The following is a 22,271-nucleotide window of genomic DNA, read 5'->3' on the forward strand; positions in this document are numbered from 1 at the left end:
TTGTGCTTCACTGTGGGCCTTTGATACTGGTGCGTGAGTTTTGGGCAACATTTCTGGCTCTACTGTTTGTCGTAAGTAAAGTGATCACCTTTAAAGTGGTTAGTCTGTTAAACAATATTGCAGGTTTGTGACTCCATACATCGCCAGGCTGTATTTAATCTGCTCTTGACGGTTCTTAAAATGTCCACTAGATGGAGGCATTTCCTCACCAGTGCCATCCTCATGTTTTCATGGGCTGTTCCTAACAGCATTTTAAAAGGGGAAGTAACGCTAACGTCTTTTTTTTTTTATAACCTATATGGGCAGCTGTCATTGCATAAGATTGAGACCTGTTACATGTCTTCTCAACAAAATCCGTGAAACATGAACTGTTGAAAAAGAGTGATTGAATGTTTAGTGTCTGTAAAGTTTCAGGCTGGTGGTCCTTGTAATTAGGATGGGCTAGAATCGCCCGGGGCAGTTCTGGCTAATGTTATGGACACTGTTGATTTGAGCTTACTTACGATGTTGTACCGAAAGCAAATTCTACTAACCTCGGTCGTGTGGTCATTAAAAATTCTGATTCTGGCAGAGATCCTTGTGTCCTTGTGGGGGTTTTGTTCTGTCTCCCTAGGCCGCTTGTCTGGGACCCAGCAAAGTAGTGAGTAATGGAGGGGAGCGCTTCCCATGTGCTTTGTGGTTTTCGGGTGGAATGGAGTCCAGCTCTGCGGCTGGCCCAGGGCAGCCGTGTGTAAACTGAGCAGGGTGGCTGGTGCTGGCACACACACACACACTCATTGCCACGTTTATATTGTGGTGGCCATGCAGAGATCTAACCTAACCATGCCTGTTCTCATGTCTGCCTGCAGTATTACCAGATTCATTCATGGATTTATGTGATTTCCTGATACGTGCAAGTCTCTTAATGAGTGCAGTTGTTATTGGTGCAAGATGTGTGTGGGTTTATGCTTTTGTAAGGCAGCGGCCAAGTGTTTCAGGACAGGCATGGCCTGTGTGACAGGTGAGGCCCTGCGTGGCCTGGAAGGGCCAGTGTAACGCAGTGTCCTCAGTGCAATGGGTAATTTCCATTGTAATACAGTGGCCTGGCACGTGGCTCCCCATGTGTTTTCTGGCTGTAACTGCATGTGTTTTTGTTGTGCTGGGTACCAGCACAGACGCATCTACATGCGGGCCCTGTGTGTGTGTGTGTGTGTACCTCTGTCTCTGTTGGCTGGCTTGGGGGTGGCAGGATGGGGCACGTCTGCCAGGCTGTGTAAATTCCTCGTGGGTCAGGAATAGCAGGTGGAGGCTAACACTGCTAAACCTATATATTCCAGTGCCGCCAGTGATGGCAGGGGGACATTGCTGAGAGTCCATTTTATGTTAAACTAGGAAGTGAATTGATAAGGAAAACTTGAAATATTTATGTGGGATTCTGGGTTTATAAGCAGTATTTGCAATCAACTGTATGAACTGGCACTCTGTGCTGTCCCTTTGAATATAAAGGATTAATCATGTGGATTAGGTGTACCACTGTGTTAAATTAGCATTAGCATAACATGCCGTGATGTCCCACATAAACGCATTTGTTTTGGCGCAGTCAAATGAAGTGCAAGTGAGGAAACAAACCACAGAGAACAAGAAAGGTGCTTCAACACAACAGTTTATATTCATAAAATGAAACAAAACTTATGAAATCATTATCAACTTTTTTTTCATTTAGCTCATTTCAAAAGCAGAGGATGCAATCTGATGTGTGGTTTAGGGAATGGCTGATATAAACAAGCAGTCATTTACAGTAGGGGCTATTTACACCATTGGAGGGCGGCTGCATAAGAAAGTACCTCTCTACTCCCCCTGTGATGGAAGAAGGGAGGTGTGTCTGGTGGAACGGGGAGAAGATAATCCACCGTGCCTGGAAATGCCTGCGGGCACTTCACCTGTTGGAGTGTGTGGAGATGAAGTGGGACATGATTATCTCTTCCTGTCCCTCCATCTTTTCCCAAACTTCTTTGTGAATTATTTTAGACCCTGTGGCTTCAGCTGCATATAAACCCATTGCTTATTTGTCAGGATAGGTTGAGTTTATCTCACAATCCTTTGCTGCTTCCCGGTGGTTGGTTCAGTGATGTGTATATATGGGACTTTCCGGAAACCCATTATTGGTGCGTTTGGTGAAACTACTGAAAAGGGAAGAGACTCTTAAATGTCTTCAGCTGCTTTTAAATCCAGCAATTGTCCCACAGAGTGCTCAGCCAGCTTGATGTGGTTAAATAAATTAAAAAAGATAAATAAAGCGATAAATAATTAAACCATAATGACACGGGAGGAGTCACATGGAAGAATCGGAGCATCCTGCAGGCTGGCCGTAGTTTCCTTGTCTTTTACGTGACAATAAGGCCACTCACACGCTCTCAAGTGTCTTGTCGCCTGTTTCTCTACTCCATTCTTGATCCTCTAAGAACGGGCCACACTGATACTCAGATAACTAACTGCCAAGCCCCTGCCCTATCTGCATAAAGCTCAATGAGTTATCCTCCAGGGAATGTTCCAGAATCGAAAGCTGGCCACTGAAGGACATTGGAGCAGGGAGCCACTAGGGAAGGTTCTGTGAAGTCTTGCTTAGCCACACCCTCTCTGTGTGTCTGTGCCTCAATTTACAGGCCGTGCCTGTTATGATGGCTTCCGGGGGGGGGGGGGCGCTGTAGTCAGTGCTTTTCATTCTTGGCACTAAAGTGAACTCCACCTTTTCCAGTAAAATCTATTTGTAAAAAACCCAGAACAGCAGCCTGTTGACGTGACACACAGACAGCTCATTCACAGTTAGTTGTCTTACTCCTCGCATGTTTTATAATTTTTTTAACTATCCGTCATAGAAACAACAATTATAGCAACGCTGACGATAATTATTAACACTGACGAAATGTCAGCAATTTTTTTTTTTTTTTATAGATGAGCAATATCACAATGACTCCGCCCATGCCGTGGTGCCGTTGCCCAGTTCAGTGTCCGCCTCACCCACCCAACCCGTTCGGCCCAGCTTAGTAAGGCCTCCACACAGACTCCTCCAGGCGGCCTCCCCCGGTGGCCATGTTGGTGGGGGAGCTGCTGTGACTGCCCTCGGCCTCCACTGCCACTTCACTCTGATTGGGCAGGGAGGGGTTGAGGAGGGCGGAGCCAGTGGAGGCGTTGGTGCAGGGCGGCAGGATGCGTGGCGGCGACCGCTCCCCCCCTGACATCATGGAGAACTGGTAGGAGCCCGTGGAGGTGCTGTAGTACAGGTGGTAGGGGGAGGAGCCGGCCTGGAAGGGCCCACCCTGACCTTGGGCCGAACCACCCGGATAGGGTGGGGGCAAGTAGGCATAGCGGCCTGAGGGCGCTGTCATGGCCGACATGCCGATGCCGATGGCACTGGTGACGGGCGTGGCTGTATAGGTGAATGCTCCGGCGGGATAGTGCATGCGCGGGTCCGAGAAGCGGCCATCCGGGAGTGAGGGCAGCGAGGAGAAGGGCCGCTCCAATCCTGCCATGCGTGGGTCACTGAACGCAGTGAGGTCTGGACCTGCAGGGTGGAGAAGCGAGGACAGAGGTAGGAGGGTTGTCTGTCTAAGGATCTGGCCAGGAGCCCAAATATACAAAAATTACATTTATTTATTTAGCAAACTTTAATCCAAAGCAATGTACAACTGAGAAAGCAGGGTCAGACTGTGCCTTGTGCATTTGGGGGTTAAGGGCCTTACTCAGGGGCCCAACAGTGCAATCACCCTGCCAACCCTGGAATTGGAACCAGCAACCTTCTACTCACAAGTCCATGCTACCCCAATTATATCCCACATTTCTCATCTTCAGAATAAACCCTGCTTGTGTGAGTGTGTTATTCACCTGAGAGCCGGCTGGAGAAGTCTGTGAGGGCGGACATGCCACTGGCCCTACCCGGCGAAATGGGCGTGGCTGGATGGACGGAGGCTGTGGAGATCTGGCCGAGGTACGGGTACGACTGCTCGTAGGACCAGGAAGGTGAGGTCTGCATCTGCCTGGAGTCTGAGAGCAGAGGGTCCACGTGACGTTCGGCTCAGAGCGGAAGAGCATTATATGCGGACTTTAAGTGCCTCCAGGCCCCCCCCAGCAGTACTGGCATACGCTCCAACGGACATGCCGACGGGAAGCATTTTGCTGGCGACCTGCCCGCCCCCCCATGCAAAAGGCCCCACTGACGAGGAGAGTGATATCCGACACGTCCCACATTTGCTTGGGTGGCACTGTGCCCTCATCACACCCCCGACGTGGGCTGAGAATGGCTGAAACACCATAGGAGTGCCTTATGATTTGGAAATGGGGGTGAGGGGTGGTGGGACTGGGAGCGGAGGTATTCCCATTAACACGGGAAATAACTACCTGGAATGGGGGGTGGGGGGCAATTGCGAGAGTATGGGTGCAGAATCTGGGGCACGGTTGGGGGGGGGGGCAGCTGGCACGGACTGTGGGGAGTGAGTGAAGCCGTCAGGTGTGAAGCGACAGAGTGGAGCCCAATGCAAAGAGGACACATGTGTCTGCGGGGGGGGGGGAGGCACCCACATCCCGACACCAGCTGCTCTTGATTTTGACCAATATAAAAAGAAAAGGGGGGGGCGTTGGCGGGGGCCTTGAACAACTTAAAAGCAGCTTCCGCTGGCGGGATTCCCGCGGCTATTTCTGGAAGCGCAATCAGAGGCAAGGCGGGCGGGCGTGCGGGCACGGGGGGGGGGGGGGTTGGAGCAGGGTGGTTTGTGCCCCCCCCACAGAGTGCCATACAGCCACTTCTGCAAAATGCAGCGGAAGGACAACCAGCGCCTCAGGTGCAGCGCAGACGCAGTACAGGGCCACCAAACCAGAACGGCACCCATCTGTGCAGGACGTCGGTAGACGGGGGCCCCGGGAAACCAGCAGCTCCTTATTTTGTGTCTTTCTTTCGTTTGCATTTCCTGGCCAAACCTTAAATTCTGTCCATCGCATCCATCCTGACCATCCCCACGTCCCCACACACGCGCCGAGTAGCAGGGCAGCTGCCTCTGCTCACCTCCGTCATTATTGCTCTCAGTGAGGGGATTTTCACAGCGTCTTACTTCCTGTCTCTCAGTTCCTCCTCTCTTCATTTTGCTTCCCTTCTGCCGAAGTACAAAAGCAGTGTGGGGGTGGTGTGCGGGGGGGGGTGACACTTTCTGCATGAACCCGTATTTCTCCTCCTCGTTCTCACGCACAAGTCAAAGAGGAAGCAAAACCCAATGGAAATGTATTTGTGTGGAATTTCTGTGTTAAGGGGGGGGGAGGGGGGGGGACATCTATATCGTAATGCACACTAACCGAAACAGAAACGAAAAAGTCTGGTGTGGAGGTTGGAGAGCTACGCAGGTGCTTATAAATATCATCATGGAGACAACATTATTATGGGATACCACTACACGTCTTGTCTATGCTCTGCCGCTCTATCACAGGTGATGTGTCCGCCAAGAAACTGACGACATTTCAGTTAATGAAATCACATGCAAAAACCCTACCCAGCTTGATAAAGACTAAGCCACTGGAGAAAACGGGAAACTCTAATAATATACAGCAAGTCCCCAAGATACAAACCAGTTCAGTTACAAGAGCGGGTTTGCATGTCCAAAGTTAGCCTAGACATTTACCTGATGATGCTCAAACCCCCAACCCTCAGCTCCTACCAAAACATGTACACATGCAGCTGTCTGTAAATAAGAAACTGCTTTTAGAAGTTAATACTTGCATTGTTTGTTATAGATTTGTGGTTCATTTTAACAAGAAACAACTGAGAATTATGTTTTATTTCCGCATTTTAACAAGAATTATGTTTTATTTCCATTGTTTTCCATAAGCTGATATTTGTATTTTTGTTATTGATTTGGGGTGCATTTTAACGACCAACAAGTGAGTTCCTTTTTCCCCCGTTGTTTTCGGTCAGCTTAACTTGCTAACTGCTAGTGAGGGAGCCCAAGTTACTGTATCAAGTGCTAGAGACAAAAATTTCCTGCCGCGGAATTTGAAATTCTGGTACAATTTTTAATTTGCAATTAGTTAAACAATTTTAAATTGCACGTTTGCATTTTTTGACATTCGTATCTGGAAGGTTTATATGTAGGGGAATATCTGTATTTTATTTATTGGTTCCAGTAATATAATAATAATAATAATAATAATAATAATAATAATATATATATACATATATATATTCATTGTATCCGTCCATCTTTCCTACAGCACATATGGAGAGGCACTACCGTGAACACCTTCCCTTTTTTAATTAACATGAAACAGGAGGTTGGGCTCATTTGGAGAAGTAGGACAGACTTCTCCAAAAACGTTTTTTTTTTTTTTTTTTTTATAAAAATAAAAGCTCCCATGATTTCTCTGCTGGATAAATTCACTGAAGCGCTGCAGGGGACAGAAGAACCTCAGGTTCCATCCCCGCACGTCCTGAGTCCCGACATGGACCCTCACCGCCAGCTCTGGGTCGCCCACACCAGCGTTTCTCAGTCTGGTTCTCAGGGACCCCTAGAACGTCTGGCAAGGAGCTGGGAAAGGTCAAAAACGTGCAGCACCTGGGGGTCGCTGAGGACCAGGTTGAGAAACACAGGCCTACACAACAGTCCATCAGTTTGCCCAAACATCCATCTCTCCAGTTATCCAGAAATATCTCCACCAACCTCATACTGAACAGTTTAGCTTAAATACTTCAGCCTCAGTTCCCTTATTTATGTACCATAAATGCTGCATAAATACTCACCTGGATACTTATCATACTACTGTTAGCACTACCTATGCTGCTGCTGAAATTGACATATCATAATGCTTGTAAAGTAAGATTACTGTTGGCTCCCATTGGCCAGTTCAAACCATGCAAGGAACATTCCAGAGCCGGGTTCCCTCATCACTGCCCACCACTGATATCAAACTATAATGATTTCGCTAATAAAATCTATGGTTATAATTAGCGATGCTCACCAGGGATCTGCGTGGAGCCACTGAAGGGGGCGCTGTTGAGGGCAGGCCGGGGGTTGGGCGTTGGGGGGTGGTGAGGGCTCCCCCTCATGGCGCTACGCCGCAGCTGCTCCAGCTCACTAAGTCGCTCTGAGAATGCCAGGGGGGCGGGCTTTATGGTTTCCTCCAGCTTCTGCCGGTGCCCTGTGGGGCAGAGGGGGCATCGGCAATGCGAGTGGGTGGGGGGGGCATCAGTAGGACAAAAACCCTACTCGCAATTCTAGGATTTTTTAAGGTGGGGGGCATACAAGAGGCCATAATTAATACAGAGGGGCCAACATTATCATAAGCCAATTATGAGATTGGAATCTGTGAGTGACAGAGGTTAGGATACAATGCGGGCCAATTAGCTTTCAGCTGGGGCCAGGGCCCCTGTGGCCCCTCCCCTGCATATGCCCCTGCTCTCACTGCCATAGAAAAGACCATTAGAGTAAACTGGACTAAGCTAATAACAAATTCACATGCTTAACAGGACATTTCTCACACAGCACCTTTTTTTAATAATCGTGCAGACGCTGAGCGGCCCAATTAAGGCACTTCGTTAAACCATCTCGTTAAAGCCATTTCTGTTTTTCCGTGGCCAGCGGGAAGAGCCGCAGATATAACCGGGCAGCGCCGGTTCCACTTGGCCACAAACGGGCCCAGGAAAGGGACTGGTGGCCGACCTCACACGGAGACACGAGAGCGGTGAGGGATTAGCGGTCACAGACTGCGAGGGGGACCGCCACGTTACCCCCCCACCCCACCCCAGACCTCTCAGCTGTGAGAAGCCATCACAGCCCCCCCCCCCCCCCGCCCCAACAGGCCTGTCCCACGGGGAGGAAGTCCTGCTGAAATCAGAGCTCCCGTCTGAGCTTTTGAAGACGTAGCCAAGAGGCCCTGGCTGACTAGACCCAGGATTTCTGAGCGGCGCCGGTTCCCTGGATGGCGACCAAACTATGGGCCTGGCGGAGAACTGAGGCCATGAGCAGCCGCATGACGCGGCAGTGGCGGTAAACAAGCCTTCCTCATAAAAGCCGCAATAAAACAGGAAAAAAAGCCGCAGCTGTGAGGAGTCGACGGGCTCTGAAACCACACTGATTGTACTGTGTCACCTACTCGTGTCACCGGGAAACCACAACAATCTAGATAACGGGGGAACCACACGGTGCTCTGCAAACTGAGCGGCCATGCCAGCCCTGTCCGGTTCTCGCCGGTACCAAACCGCAGGCCCTTCTTATGGGGCAGGGCGGGTATCTGCATGCACGCAAACAAAAACAGACCCGGCGTGGCCCAGATGGGCTGCAGCCGGACTTCCTCTCCTGGTTCTCATTTACCCGATTCCCTCTCATTTCCTCCCCGCTGTCTTGGATTATTCTGTGAAAAGGGACTTTAAAAAAAAAAAGTATTTAAAACATAAAGAACCTAAGCTAACTGAAAATAATCTCTTCGGACACAGTGCGGCTAGGATTGAAACCCACAACCTTGTGCTACACATAGTATCAGAGATTTTATTATCGTGATTATTGTTTTGTTGTATTATTATACTGCTTATTTAACAGTAAATTATAGCATTTCTTATTTACAGCTGGATTGTTTACTGGAACAACAGAGATTAAAATCAGCGGGTTCTTCTGGGACACAATCCTATGACCTTGTGTATGCTGAACCCCCCCCCAGAGCACTCACGGCGTGGCTCGCGGGGGCCGTCCACCGTGATCTTGATGGCACGCTGGTAGGTGGCCACCTGGGGTGGGTTGGTGAAGACGGTGATGGTGAGAGTGAAGCTTTTCCCTGAGGGGGAAAAGGAGAGGGGTTAGAACAAATCACAGCAGAGATGCCCCCTCACCCCTGCACAGACAGGAACATCGGCTACGGTGCGACGCCGGGGAGTCGCCAGGGACAGATGTGACCCCACCCACGTTTCATCTCGGAAAGCCGCTCCGATTCTCTCCGACTTGCGGCGGCAAATGTAACATTTCTGGAGCATTCCCCGGTCATTACACGCCCATGCTGGGCAGAAGGATAACAATGGTCCCTTCACCAGAAAATTAAAACGTACTGGATCCTAACGTTCCTTTTGATACTCCCATAAATACTGAACCGGTTGTTTCAAACATGAAAGAAATAATTCATTTCTCACATGTGGATCTGCGTCTGATTTTTGCCTTTTTAACTTTACGAGTCTTTTTTCCTTCCCCCCAAAAAGGGGGAAAACGGCTGAGGAGGAGAAATTGGAGGGGAGGGGCTGGCAGGCGGGCCCCCATGCCCAAGTCATCACTGCAGTGACAACCCTCACCATGGTAACCTAATCATGCCACAAAGGACCGCGTGTCTGGCCTGCCTCCGGCCCTTCCTCGCCACGCCGGCGCATCGCCTGGCCCGGAGGTGGGCGAGGCCATCTGAGGTGGATGGCGGCAGAATATTCCTCGGTGTCATCCTCTAACAGCCCCCCACCCCCTCTTACGCCCCAGCCTGGCCTAGTCGCAGACATATAAAACCGTCAGGGTGGGCGGCCCCCCATCGCTCTCACGCCCCTGGCACCGTCTGCCAGCTTCCTGGCGCTGCCCAGGTGTCATGTGTGCCGCGTCTCCCAAAATACACCCTGCCGGGATTAACCCCCCCCCCCCCTCGGGGCAGTTCAGACATAAATATTACAGTGTGAAGATGCCGGGAGCGAAAGGCTTTAGCACAGTGGCGGCATGAGCCCGTCACGCCACAGGGAGAGAGAGGCGAACAGACAGGAAGTCCGTGAGACGAACGGGAAAAGCTGCACTCCCCCCCACCAAAAACACCCACCAAAGAGGCTTGATGCGGAACGTGTAACATGAAAATAAATGAGACATGACAATGACGCACTAAATATCTGCCCCACCAATTTAGCTTTTTTTTCCTAAAACCCCTGTATTCAAAATAAAGAGCAATTTGACTGCCTGTCGAGCGGCAGAGCAGGGTCGATGCCGTCCCGGTGGGTGGGGAGCATGGCAGGGGGCGGGGTTGATGGGCTGATTGAGAGATGGCTAAAGGAGGCAGGTTCTGAGGTTTCAGATGGGACATCCTGCGGTGTGGATTTGGGAGTGCTCCAGCAGTAAGCGTAAGCTGATGCCAACGGTGAAAACTGTCTGGAAATCCCATGGGGTGGGTGGTAGCGGGGGGTTGGTGATGACCCGAAACCCTGCCGCAGTACCCCACCCAAATCCCCGCAGCTCACAGCAGACCCGACTCCACCAGGCCCCAACCCGCCCGCCTATACGCTATTTTCGGCTGTGAGTCACTGGCAACAGCCGCAGGCACACGGATGCGGAAACGCCCCACGAACTGATTTCACTTCTGCTGTCCGGACTGACGATGTCACTGGCGTGTACAGGAAGCCGGCGAGACGCACACGCATGCATCATTTGCGGAGATCGAAACAGATCACTTCAGGCGTGACCCTGAATGCGGAGAACGGCTCCCAGAAACAGCGTCTGAGTGGCCAGCAGGGGGGGCTGCCCTCTCCCCGTGGCAAGGTCGTGTACACAGCCAGCGTGTTGACTGAGGTGTGCAAACACACTGATACTCATCGCTTCCCAGACACACAATGCCAAAAACAGAGATGAAGTATTCATAACTTAAACCTCTTCTCCTCATCCAACACCCCCTGGAGTCTGCACCCCCAACCCCCACCCCAAGCCATTATTGTAGATATTTATTCAGCACACCTTTTGTGTCACATTAGGTTTGGAATGTTTTTCTGCCTACCGACTGTTCCAGAAAAGTCCTGTAATCGCTGCCATCACGCCTGTGACTTCACAGCTCGGTATCTGGTCCCGCATGCACACCGCCACACTGTAAACAGCACGCACACACGGTCGCATGCTAAAAGACGCCTCCCGCTTTCATTCCTCTCTTTTTCTCTTTTTCCCCATTAGTGTAACAGGTCGGAGCGTGCGCGACTGCCTGGCTACAGCCGCTGTCGTCCTATCAGCCTTCCTGATCTGAACCACATCTTTCCGGCCGTTCCCAGAAACAGGAGCAAAACCCGCAGGTCTCTCGGACGGCTACCCGCGTTATCGGCGTCCCCATCGCAGAGCACGGAAAACGCGGTTACACGTGTCTGCGAATTCCCTTTGATGCAAAAGTCTACACACAATTGCAATAGATAATACGAAAGCATTTGCTTATATTGTTTGCAATCCAGATACCAGGAGCGCTGTACTTAAGCATCAGTCTTAACTTGTTGACTAGAGTCTCACTGGGTAATAAAATAAAAACACAAAGCGATTTAAAAAAAAAAAAAAAAAAAACCTGCTCTTCTCACAGTTCCCCCAAAATAAAATAAAAACATCTCTCCATTTACAAAATGGCTTTAAACTTCTAAAAATGGAATAAAACCTAAACAAAACAAAATTAATTCTAGGAGGAGAGTTTATGTCCTAAAACTGTAGATTATTTTATGTGATACTTCATATTTACATTTCATGCAATATATAAATTATTGTTATATGGATGGCAACAGTGGATGGTGCGGCGCCATTGGCTGGAAGATCTCCCGTCTATCTTATGGCCCAATGGGCATCTCACCCATTCCTGGTTTTGTAGCCTGACCTAGTCATAATGACAAGCTACAGCACGGCAGGCTTGTCCCTGCAGAAAACCCCTCAGAAAAGTGACACCAATCGGGTTTAGGTGCTATGCTTCTAATCAGAACCTCACTGGTTCAAATCCCTGGGTTGGCAAACTAATGATACTGTTGGCATCTCAGCAAGACCCTTAATCCCCAATTGCTCCGGGGGATTCGTCTGACGCTGCTTTCAATTGTACGTCACTTACAAAACGGATGAAAGTGTCTGCTAAATAGATATTGTAATTATTACATACAAAATGATTATTTTTCACTTCTTAATTTTCAGCTAAAGTAAAGAAAATTCAAGTGGCTGATATATGACTTTTGTTAATACTTCTGAGATCTGTTTTCCTTATTTAGGGGCAGATCGAAATCAAACCAAAGCCAGCAGGTTAGGGTCTACTGTCTCCTGAACGTGGAAAACCCACCCCCTCCATCCCGAGATGCGGGCTCAGTGCGTCTCTCACTTTGATCCCCTTTGTTAGCATCCTGCTACGCTGCCGGCCGAGGACTAGTGAGTTATGTTTCCTGGAGATGCCCCCCCCGCACTCTCCCATCATGGCTGGAAAAGCATTGCCTAATGGCATCATTCTACACACCCAGGGTTCCTTTGAAAGCTTTCATGTGTCATCCGAAGCCAGGCGCTGAGTCCAGCCGCTATTAATTAGCATCGCTCTCTGAGTGCTGCGCCGCCCGCCCAGGGTGGCCATGTTGCCCCAGCATCTCCTCGCACGCTCCCGGCCCAAGCGGGCTCTTTATCCCTTAGGGACCCCACCCCCAGCTCTCCACGATGGCCGCTCCAAGGGCGCTTCCTCAACAAAGTGATGCCTCCCCCCACCCCCCCACACACTCCCGAGTTGAATTACAAGCAGCGGCGAAGAACGATGAAGAGAGCAACACATACAGCGCTGGACGCGGCAGGAAGCGGGACGGCCATGGTGGGGGGGGGGGGGGTCATCTCAACACCCCCGCCATTGAAACAGGATTCATAAAAAAAAAGCTGAGCTTTGATAAGCTACATATGCATCACACCCATCAAGAATTACTGAAATATCTGGCCTCTGTTAAGTGACTGCCACTGCACCCGTGGCGTGTGGAGAGGAATGTCAGCAGTGTGAGAATCAAACGGGTTTACAACACCGGGGGGCTTTAAAGGCCCCCGCAGACGGACCAGGGGTATCGTCAAACAGCCCGACAGGCAGGCAGGAATACAGATCAGTGTGGAGCGTCATGCTAATGCTGCTACTCAAAGCTATGCTATTTGTGCTGCTGCATTACTTATTGTTTACATACACATTGCACTATGTATATAAACCCTTGTGTCCAGCCCCTGTTTCACACCATCTTGTGTATTGCACTGTAAGACCTGTGAAAACCCTCCCCTTGTCTCTTGCTGTCTGTATGCTGCACCGTGATCCTGGGGGAAAACGCAATTTCGGTCACTATGTACCTCTATATGGATGCTATGACAATAAAAACCACTTGACTTGACTTATATTGGTCACCCAACCTATCACCGCTCAGTTTTAGACAGGTCGCCTAATCTCTGGACCTGCAGTAACATAAATAAGCTTATGCTTTTGAGCAGTCTGGTCCGAAGAGGTTAATTTCCATTCGACTATGTTCACGGAGATATCGATAACCACAGTAAACACACCCTCCAGCTCCTGGCATTGGCAGCAGCTCCCGTGTCGGCTTACGCCGGCGCTTGTGGGCATGCATGGATGCATGCATGCATGCATGCGCGTGGAGAGACGTCCTGTTTCCTCACCTCTGCCGCTGCGTCCCACGAACCTCAGGTCATTGAAGCGTGCCGTCTGGTTCTTGATGGCAGCTGTGGCGTTCCTCAGTTCCGCAGAGTAGTTCTCGTCGTTCCCGGCCATCACAGTCACCAGCGTGCCATCCGGGATGTCACCCAGAGCGACCACCTGTTGGCAGACAGGCCGGTTAGGCTGTGCACAGAGAAGAGCCCACCGTGTACCGCAGGAACGTTCGGCAGCGTGATCTCCAAGGCTACAGCGCACAACATGAGGTCTCATTCCAGCACAAAGAGCCAAGCATCAAAAAATTGCCAAAATACAGAGTCACACACACACATAATGGGAACAAATGTATGAATTTAATTAAGGAATTGCTGAGATGGCGCTGAGTTTACTGTCACGCAAAGCAATCAGCGTTACCATGAAAATTATGCGGCAGTTGTTATTAAGTGAAAGAAAGAAATATCGATGAGAACATAGTGAAAATATTTAACTAACTGCTACCACAAAAATAATATAATTATGTATCCCAATGTCGGATATTTAGAATTCACACTACAACAATCAAAAGCAAAAACTGAAAGTAATAGTGTATTTTTTTTGTTCTTTTTTATTATTCTGCTATTAAAACGGAGAAGTGATACGAGTGCAGCACATCGGCAGCCTTCTTCGTGGCGTTTCGTAATAAGACGTTAAACTCCGCTCTCTTTGTGACATAAGCCCTGGGGGGAACTCGGGAGCTCAGCAAACGGCTCCACACCCAAGGCAAATAAGTGCCCAAGGTGGACCGTTTTCGCATAAAATGCTTTCGGTTAGATGCGAGCGATGGTTATATATTACATAAACCGTTTTAATGTGCCCCTTCAGGTATAAGTGTAGACTTAATATTAGAGGAAAAAAGCAATTAAAATTCCAGATTTTTCAGTTGCGTGTCGCAACTCTTCGCCTATAAATTGCGAAAGTCCGTACGGCGATGGATCAGTAAGGCGCCGAAAGACGCTGATGTGAAATTTGTATAAAGTTAATATAATGATATTATGCACATAACACTCAGTATTGCATTACATACTTCATGCGTAAATGATTTTCAAAATGACTAATAAACTATTAGCAATCATGTACATTATTTATGCACTGATGGTGAACGGTTAGAATATTTTAAATAAAACTCAGCGATATCTTCATGACACGGGTAATAATAATAATAATAATAATAATAATATGCTTTTCGTCGTATTTCTTGAAATAAAGAAATCATGACAATATCATATCCTAATTAAAAGCCGTTTTTCCGGGTAAAGGAATACAGATAATTTAAATATAAAACATTTAAATAGGAAATGTAGCTCTGCAACTGTTTATGAAAGCTTTCAGTCAAAGACCAAAATATTTTTATTTTATAAATTGTATATATTTTCAGAAGCCTAAATACTTATATACACCTTGAATAAAAATCGGTGACAGTATTACCTTGAAGGCAATGGGCAGCGTCTTGTTGCAGCGCCAGTGAGTGGGCAGGACGGAGCAAAGAAAGTTGGGGCTGTCAGTGCGGACCAGCTCCCCGGGGTGGTCTGACAACACCTCCACCATACTCCTGTCCGCTATTCGCAGCTTCCCCACCAGGGCGGCGCCGCTGCTGTCGTGAGCCCCCAGAGGCAATCCTTCAGTCATCTTTCCCGGGCTCAGGGTGGTGGATGGGGGGGTGAAGCGGCGCCCTGGGGCCGGGTCTGAAACAGACGGCGATACATAACAATGGTAGAGAGAGACAACCCGCACTATTACGCCAACAATCAGTCGTATCGATAGTACTCCCTAAATGCTTGAATTTAAATGAAATGTGTTAGTAACATAATTGTTTTATTTTATATGCCGAACTTCAATGAGCTTTTGGTTACCCGGGCTCAACACAGCCCCAATTATACAGGCACCAAAACAGAGGCAACTTTCATGCATACATACAGGCGCACTGTCAACTAGTCATCCATAAGCGATAGCACACACGTGTGGTTTGAAGTGTATACATCAGGTCCAGTGTACCCCAAAGAGGAGTGCGCACAGAGGCGACACTGAACGCTTTTAAAAGCGCACACGCCTCCCTGGCATGCATTTAGGGATTTCTAAAAGTGGACGGGGTTAAAGTGCGGCTGCATGTCCGTCTCTCAGTGCGCGTCTCTGTCAGTGTACCCCGATTAATAATAATAATTATTATTATTATTATCGTCATTATTATTTTTAGTAGTGGTGCTATATAGATTGAGAAAAAGTAAACAAAGAAAAGTGAGTAGCAACAGTTGGCACAAGTAATTGTTACATTCACTCTGTCATCACCGATGAAGAGCGAAGGTAAACATCCGTACAGTCGATGGTTGCACAATAAAGTCAAGCAGGAAGTCTTGAGAGTTTAAATTGTATTTACAACAAAACACGGAATCGGTCTGGATTGTTTAGAACTTCAAAATAATTTCGCAATCTAATATAAAACATCATACCGTATTTGGCGTCCCAAAGGAAAACCATTTGTGCCTCGAAGTAACGTCCACTTGGTACTTTTTAATGACTAGGGATCCACTTCGCGGTATGATCATCGACAGATTTCCAAAACCGTTGATGTTAGATGAGGAAACATGAAAATCTAGCGTTTGATAGCCTTTGGGGTCGCTGGCCAAAGTAAAAACACAATCATCTAACTAAGCCGATAAAAGCTGAACCACTTGCGCCGCACGCATGTCGGTGCCGCTTCTCGCCGTAAGGTGAAGTGAGAGAAAAGGAACGAAAAAAAAACAAGCATGCCAGCTGCTTTTTTTCGTTCTTTCTTACACGGACAGCGAACTCGATTGCTCCAGCAGACTCCCTGTGTGAGTCACTGTCTGTCGCGATTGCAGACTTCCTGAACCGGGCAGCCTGGGGCGTCTTGCGTGCGGCTAGCAGGTGAGAGATGGCCAGAGACGCTCAGACAGTCCACTTTAAAAGCACCATCACACTTTAAAAACAAAGTTAAGTATCACAACCTCTGCGAAACAAGTTCCTACACGTCCTAATCTACAACTGAACGCGACCCAATTTGGAACAGTTTGGCCTCTATGGAAGTTTAGAACGTTTAGAAAATAACAAATGTTACAGTTACATGACATTCCGCTCAAATAAAAAACGACTTATTTCCCATTTTTTCCTAATTTGTTTTTTCTTTATTATTACCGAAATTCAGCATCTATGAGCTGGATTCTCAGGCTCTAATCGAAAGATCCAAAAGTGGACTGCGCAACGATGCTTTTCGTCTATAATCCGCTATACGTTCCCCATCTTTTGCGTGATTCCAGGGTATGCTGATCGACGTTTAAAGCTCGCAGCGTAACATATTTGGAAAGAGCTAAAGAGTGTAACTTTTGATTTTTTTGGCGGTCTTCCGAGTGTCATTTATTCTGCCCGGTACCAGGCAAGCAGAGTCCTGCACAGCAATCCGGGCACACCCCTGGATGTATGTCCCAAAGAGCGCAGCTGGTCACCCAGCGCCGCATGAATGAACCTTCCGGCGGCGGCCGCCTGGCTTTTTACTGCCAACTGGAAGTACAGGAATGCCACTGCTGTGAGGCTCATTTGCATATCGCGCGGTCTGGACCAATAGCCGGGCCAGATGATGCTTGGCCAATCGAAAGAGTGCGTGGAAGGCGCAGGAGCCAAAATGGGCTGTCCTTTCCGGCAACTAAATCCCAAAGATTCCGGGCCTACAGTTTAAATGCTGAGGGGTTATACAAATGGTTGGTTTAGCAATAAATAAAAGATAAAATCTAGCAGTATATATAAAAGTGAGAACCCACAGATAAAAAAACTATACATATACGTAAAATTACTGTATTGACAGCTGTTTAAATATACCGTTATAATATGATATGACTCGGGGTTAGTGTTTCATATAATTCTTACCTTAAGTAACTTAAGTAACGCTGCAAAAACAAAAAAAGTTAAGCGCGCCTGTACTATCAATTGCAATTCTTATAAAATACTTACGAATTGTAACCATTACGCAGTCTGTTACTCCTGGAAGGGTCATAGTATTTATACACGGTAGATAATAATAATAATAATAATAATAATAATAATAATAATAATAGAAACAACAACTAGTGACTGTGTACTTAAATGTCACATTTAAAATTAATTACATCATTATTTAGGGGGCTACCATCAGAAACGAACCCTGTAACACAACAAAACATGACTCGCTACATTCTGTAATATCCTCTAATCTCTTGTAAACGCTGTCAGTTAAAAGAACAGCTCTTTTCTACACCATCGCATCCTGTATGATTGCAAACTAACGACGACGACATTAACGTCATTTGATTAATTTAGTTAATGCAAAATCCCAGTTCATTACATGTCCTGACTTGCTTGTCTTTGCAAAGAAGTATCGACAGAGGGCAGCAAATGACTAGCTGACTTGAGACAATGACTTGCGTAGCGGGAAGATTTTCACGCTTTATCCAGGTCTTCATAACAATACCTTGCTCTGTTTTCCCTTTTGTCTATAATTCGGATTGTTACAAACTCCGGGACCAGTGTTCGAGTCTTTGCCATGGCTCCATGTGTGGAGTTTGCATGTTCTCTCCAAGTCGCTGTGGTGTTTCCTCCAGGAACTTTGGTTTCCCCCCACAGTCCAAAAAGGCTGAGGTTAATAGGTTAATTGGAGTTACCAAATTGCTAGTAGTCGTACATACAGGGGCACCATAAGAGGGGCGGGGGTTTGGTGATTCCAAGAGCCTCTGAGTGATATAACTGGATTGGTCTTGATTGGGGGGGGGGGGGCAATATGATATATTTTCATGGGGTCCGTAACCTCTAGCCCCTGTGTACATTTGTGACTTAATGGTGTGTAAGTTTGCCCTGCGATGGGATGTTCACTGACATCCCACAAACCTGAATATGACAAGCGGTTACAGAAAATGGATGGATGGATGGATGATGGATGGATGGATGGATGGACAAACTGAAATAGTTCTCTGGCATTCTACATATAAGAACTGAATTTATATGCCTTCGTTTCTGTGAAATGTTTTGTTTAATATTATTAACTGAAAGATAATTTTAAAAAATGAACTTGATATATGTGATTTTCTTTCTGGCATGATTGGAGAACACCTCAGTCAGATGGAGTTTCCCAGAAAATGTTACTCTAAAGCTACAAATATGTCTACATTTTAACACGTGCTTTGTCTTATTGTTAAATTTTATAAAATCAAAATTATTCAGTGCTACAGATGCGGGTAATGAATAACTAAGCTTTCAGTGTAGGTAGTAATTAGATGAGTATTTGATTGCATCTGATAACCCATATGGTACTTTACATGGTTGGACTCCCTCAGGGACACAGAAATAAATGAGGATGCGAATTTGAGAGTCTACGCTGCAGACGTATAGTTTCATTCACCTTGTCCGTTTACTTAAGAGCGACGAGGCTCGCCTTCTCTGGCCGACTGAATTAGGATTATTTTGTCGAATTAGTTTGACCGAAGAGAAGAGCCAATCTGACATCCGTGTCATGCATTTATGCCGAGCTAGCCTGTTACTTGTCATTTTTTAACGTGATCGGCCCTCTTTTGAAGCGTTTCGCCAAAGGGCCGAGCATAAAAAATGTAACATCGTACTTCTGTATGAAGTCAGTTTTCATGCGCCCTGAAAACATGGTTATTTGAAGTGACGGCTCCTTTCACGTATGCTGTAAAATAAGCTACACTTCCTATACTGAACGCTGTATTTTGGTGTAATGTAATAGCACACCAATTTTCAGCGCAGTAAATAATTAGTCCACTTACGCCAATGATTGTTTGCATGTTATTGACAGCATCCTGCATTCCATAGCTAGATCATTTCTGAATTGTTATGCATTTGTTTCATTATTTACAGGCTGCTCTGACGGCACCACAGGACATGCTAGGGGCGACGTTGCGGATGGCTAGAAGGAGGTAAGAAGAAAGATCGCGTTTTTTATATATCGCCAGAGGCAGCAGTAGGTTGTATAGAGGAGGTGATGAAATTTTTACTCCTTAATTGGCCCGTTTTAAATCCGAAGTGTGCAGTGATTCTAAAAACAACTCCATGTGTTTTAAATGTTTTTTACTCTAGCGCTGTTTTGAATAATGTGATAATAAAGAGGACCGATTTCACTGTAACTGGAGTGAAAAGTTTGGTCACATCCATGAAATTATTCCAAACTTAAGTTTAAACTGGTTTTGATGATCGAAAGGCTTAAGATGCCCAGGTCCTCGATATCTTAATATCATACATGCATTATGTGCAAACATGATGAGAGCGCAATCATTACCACGAGGGACACACCGCACAGTTTTAAACATCAGTGCGCAGGAAAAACTATCTTATTGGTACGGTCATTTTATGTAGGGGTACTGCCACGAACGGGAAATCCTGCGAGTGAAATGACGAAACTGAATAGATCCTATTTAAAGTCGGCGAGGAAATACGAAACACAAATTCCTTTATATATTAATTAGCTCAGTTTTTTGTATGGTTCGTATAACGTATATTGTTCTTTAAATATATATAAATATATATATATATATATATATATATATATATATATATATATATATATATATATATATATACATACACACACACACACACACAACACGCATATATATCTTGCAATGCAACGGTCACATGAACAATAATTATTATTAACATAATTTGATAGTCTTAAAATTCGCTTCCTTTATAAGCTGTTTAAAAACTACATTAATTAAGCACCTTTATTATAAATCATACAGTACTGAATAGCCGGTTGAGGTAGGTAAATGATAGATACTTATATTTTTACATGTGGTTGTGATACATGATACACAAGAATGAACTTAAGATATCTAAGAATCGAATAACATTTCTTTAATCGAATCTGCAATGTAAAACCAGAAGGAAATAGCCATGTAATACTATATTACTAAACCAATTCCAGAAGTATACATTCGCGTTTTTATATACAGGTAATTAATAATATCCCCATCGCAATGACGGCTGAAAACAGGGAGAAACTGATAAGTTTTACATATCCATTGATTAAAACGTATACGAGCTTCTGCGAATTGTAGCGAGAAATTCTAACATAGTCTGGTAATCAAAAATACCGTAATTCACAAATGATGTGGTGTTTGTGCCAGTTTTTTGTTGTATTCGTGACGGTTTGAAAGTGTCAACCTCAAGGCAATATATAAAATAGTAAAACAATCAGAAGACTTGCGGAGTCTGCAAAGGTAGCGGTGCCTTTTTCCTTCATGTTAGGCACGAAAATGTATCTCAGAAGAATGATCCACACGCCATACGTCATTGACTAATACACGTATATATACTTTCGTTGGTGTAACTTAAAAAACTGACAGAATCGGAGTCACTGCACAAACAAGCGTAATTTCAGTCCTCACGCAATTGCTGTTACACAAATTATATACTCTCACACATATCACACACATATCAATCATACATATTGTGCTGAAATCCAAAACAGACAGTAAACGCAATATTAGGCCTATTATCTGAACTTTCTAGCTGTGTTTTAGTACGTTGTCAGTAGACTTTTACAGCGTACGTGGATTTATGAAGGTTTTTTTAAATATTCAAATCCAAACTACAGGCTGCTGTTACAGCAATCCAGGGCACGATCTAACATTATGTAAAAAAAAAAAAAATCAAATAAAAATAATAGGACATAAATATCCATGACAATGAAGAGGAAAATCTTTACAGAAAGAGACAAGCGAGGAGGAAGAAGTGTGACATTACCAAAGCTGGTGCAGCCGTTTCTCGTGAGACACACAGCCCAGGACCAGGACCCGGGGGACCCAAAGTGGCCTGTGTTCATGCCTGCGTCTCTCAGACCCGGGACAATAGACCGAACACTTCTATGCTTCCTCTGAAAGGTGCACCCCGGAGACACAGAACTCCAAAGCAACCCTCTCCTTTTATATCTGCCATAGCTCCCATTACTAGGTAATGGGGACAAACTGGAAAAAAAAATGAAAGACCCCCTCATGCCTGATATGTTCCTCACACTAACTGTGGCCACAGGAGACATTCGTTTGCCCAAGGCAGTTTGAACCCGGTACTTAACTGTAGCCTTGCTGCCCAAATGACTTTCTTCTGCTTCTAAAATGAACTTGATAGCTTGAAGAAAAAAGTGTGAGGAACCGATTGTGATGTTTAAAATAAGCTGCATTAGTGTTTTGTCCCTCAGTGCAAGTCAATAGCACTGGGTATCCACCTAGGACAGGCTAGATCGTAAACACTACCAGAACAGAGGTTATTTTTTTTACTCAAGTTTCAGGTAAGTCTTCCTTCCATCCATCTTCGAACCTCTTATCCTGGGGGCCTGGAACCTATCTCGGGCAGCCCAAGGATAACACCGGAGTGCCCTCTGGATGGGGATGCCAATCTATCACACGAAGGACTTTTTGTGTATTTCTCTAATACAATGAAAATGCTCTTCTGAGCGGGAACAATTAAGGCCGATGCTGTGTGGGATTCCAGTCCCTCCAGCTCAGTGTTTATGTCTTCCGATAGCGAGGCCATGCTAACAGCCACAGTAATGGAAACAGCAGTGGCATCAGACGTTCAAAGCTGAAAGCTGGTTAGATTATGGTCTGTACTGCTGGAAAAAAATGGCCTCTAATGTTAGCGAAGATCAGAGAAACAAGAATCGTTAAGCATCTTTAGAAAGTTTATTTCAGAAAACTGACTTTATTAACTGAATTGAGCTTCTGTCAAGGTCTCGGGTACAACCTGCAGTTGCTTCAAAATCACTAAGCACTTCTCTTACTTGGATGCAGATGTCTCCCACATTGCCTGAGGCCACTCTACTTTCAAGATGCCTGCGTGGGGCTGTCACACCACTGCCCCACCCTGTAAGGCCT

The 22,271-nt window shown here is 46.3% G+C and overlaps 2 protein-coding genes across 8 annotated transcripts in view; one reads left to right on the forward strand and one right to left on the reverse strand.

Annotated features, from left to right (window-relative positions):
- Nucleotides 1-22,271, forward strand: part of LOC125740075 (sodium/potassium-transporting ATPase subunit alpha-1-like) — a 457,178-nt gene that overhangs the window by 304,719 nt on the left and 130,188 nt on the right. The window lies entirely within an intron of this gene.
- Nucleotides 1,627-22,271, reverse strand: part of runx1 (RUNX family transcription factor 1) — a 41,746-nt gene continuing 21,101 nt past the window's right edge. For 3 of the 7 annotated variants that reach the window (XM_049010857.1, XM_049010852.1, XM_049010868.1), the window contains 6 exons: nucleotides 14,827-15,083; nucleotides 13,368-13,524; nucleotides 8,680-8,784; nucleotides 6,976-7,155; nucleotides 3,862-4,020; nucleotides 1,627-3,541 (listed from right to left, as the gene is read on the reverse strand). In XM_049010857.1, coding sequence (XP_048866814.1) covers nucleotides 3,021-3,541; nucleotides 3,862-4,020; nucleotides 6,976-7,155; nucleotides 8,680-8,784; nucleotides 13,368-13,524; nucleotides 14,827-15,083 — 1,379 coding nt within the window. In that variant the 3' untranslated portion in view covers nucleotides 1,627-3,020. Of the gene's footprint in view, nucleotides 3,542-3,861; nucleotides 4,021-6,975; nucleotides 7,156-8,679; nucleotides 8,785-13,367; nucleotides 13,525-14,826; nucleotides 15,084-15,315; nucleotides 15,813-15,845; nucleotides 16,928-22,271 lie in introns of those variants that run through there. The other 4 variants (XM_049010879.1, XM_049010901.1, XM_049010911.1 and 1 more) reach the window with 4 other exon arrangements.

The sequence above is a fragment of the Brienomyrus brachyistius genome, chromosome 1 (genome assembly GCF_023856365.1).
Source record: "Brienomyrus brachyistius isolate T26 chromosome 1, BBRACH_0.4, whole genome shotgun sequence".
Taxonomy (NCBI): domain Eukaryota; kingdom Metazoa; phylum Chordata; class Actinopteri; order Osteoglossiformes; family Mormyridae; genus Brienomyrus; species Brienomyrus brachyistius.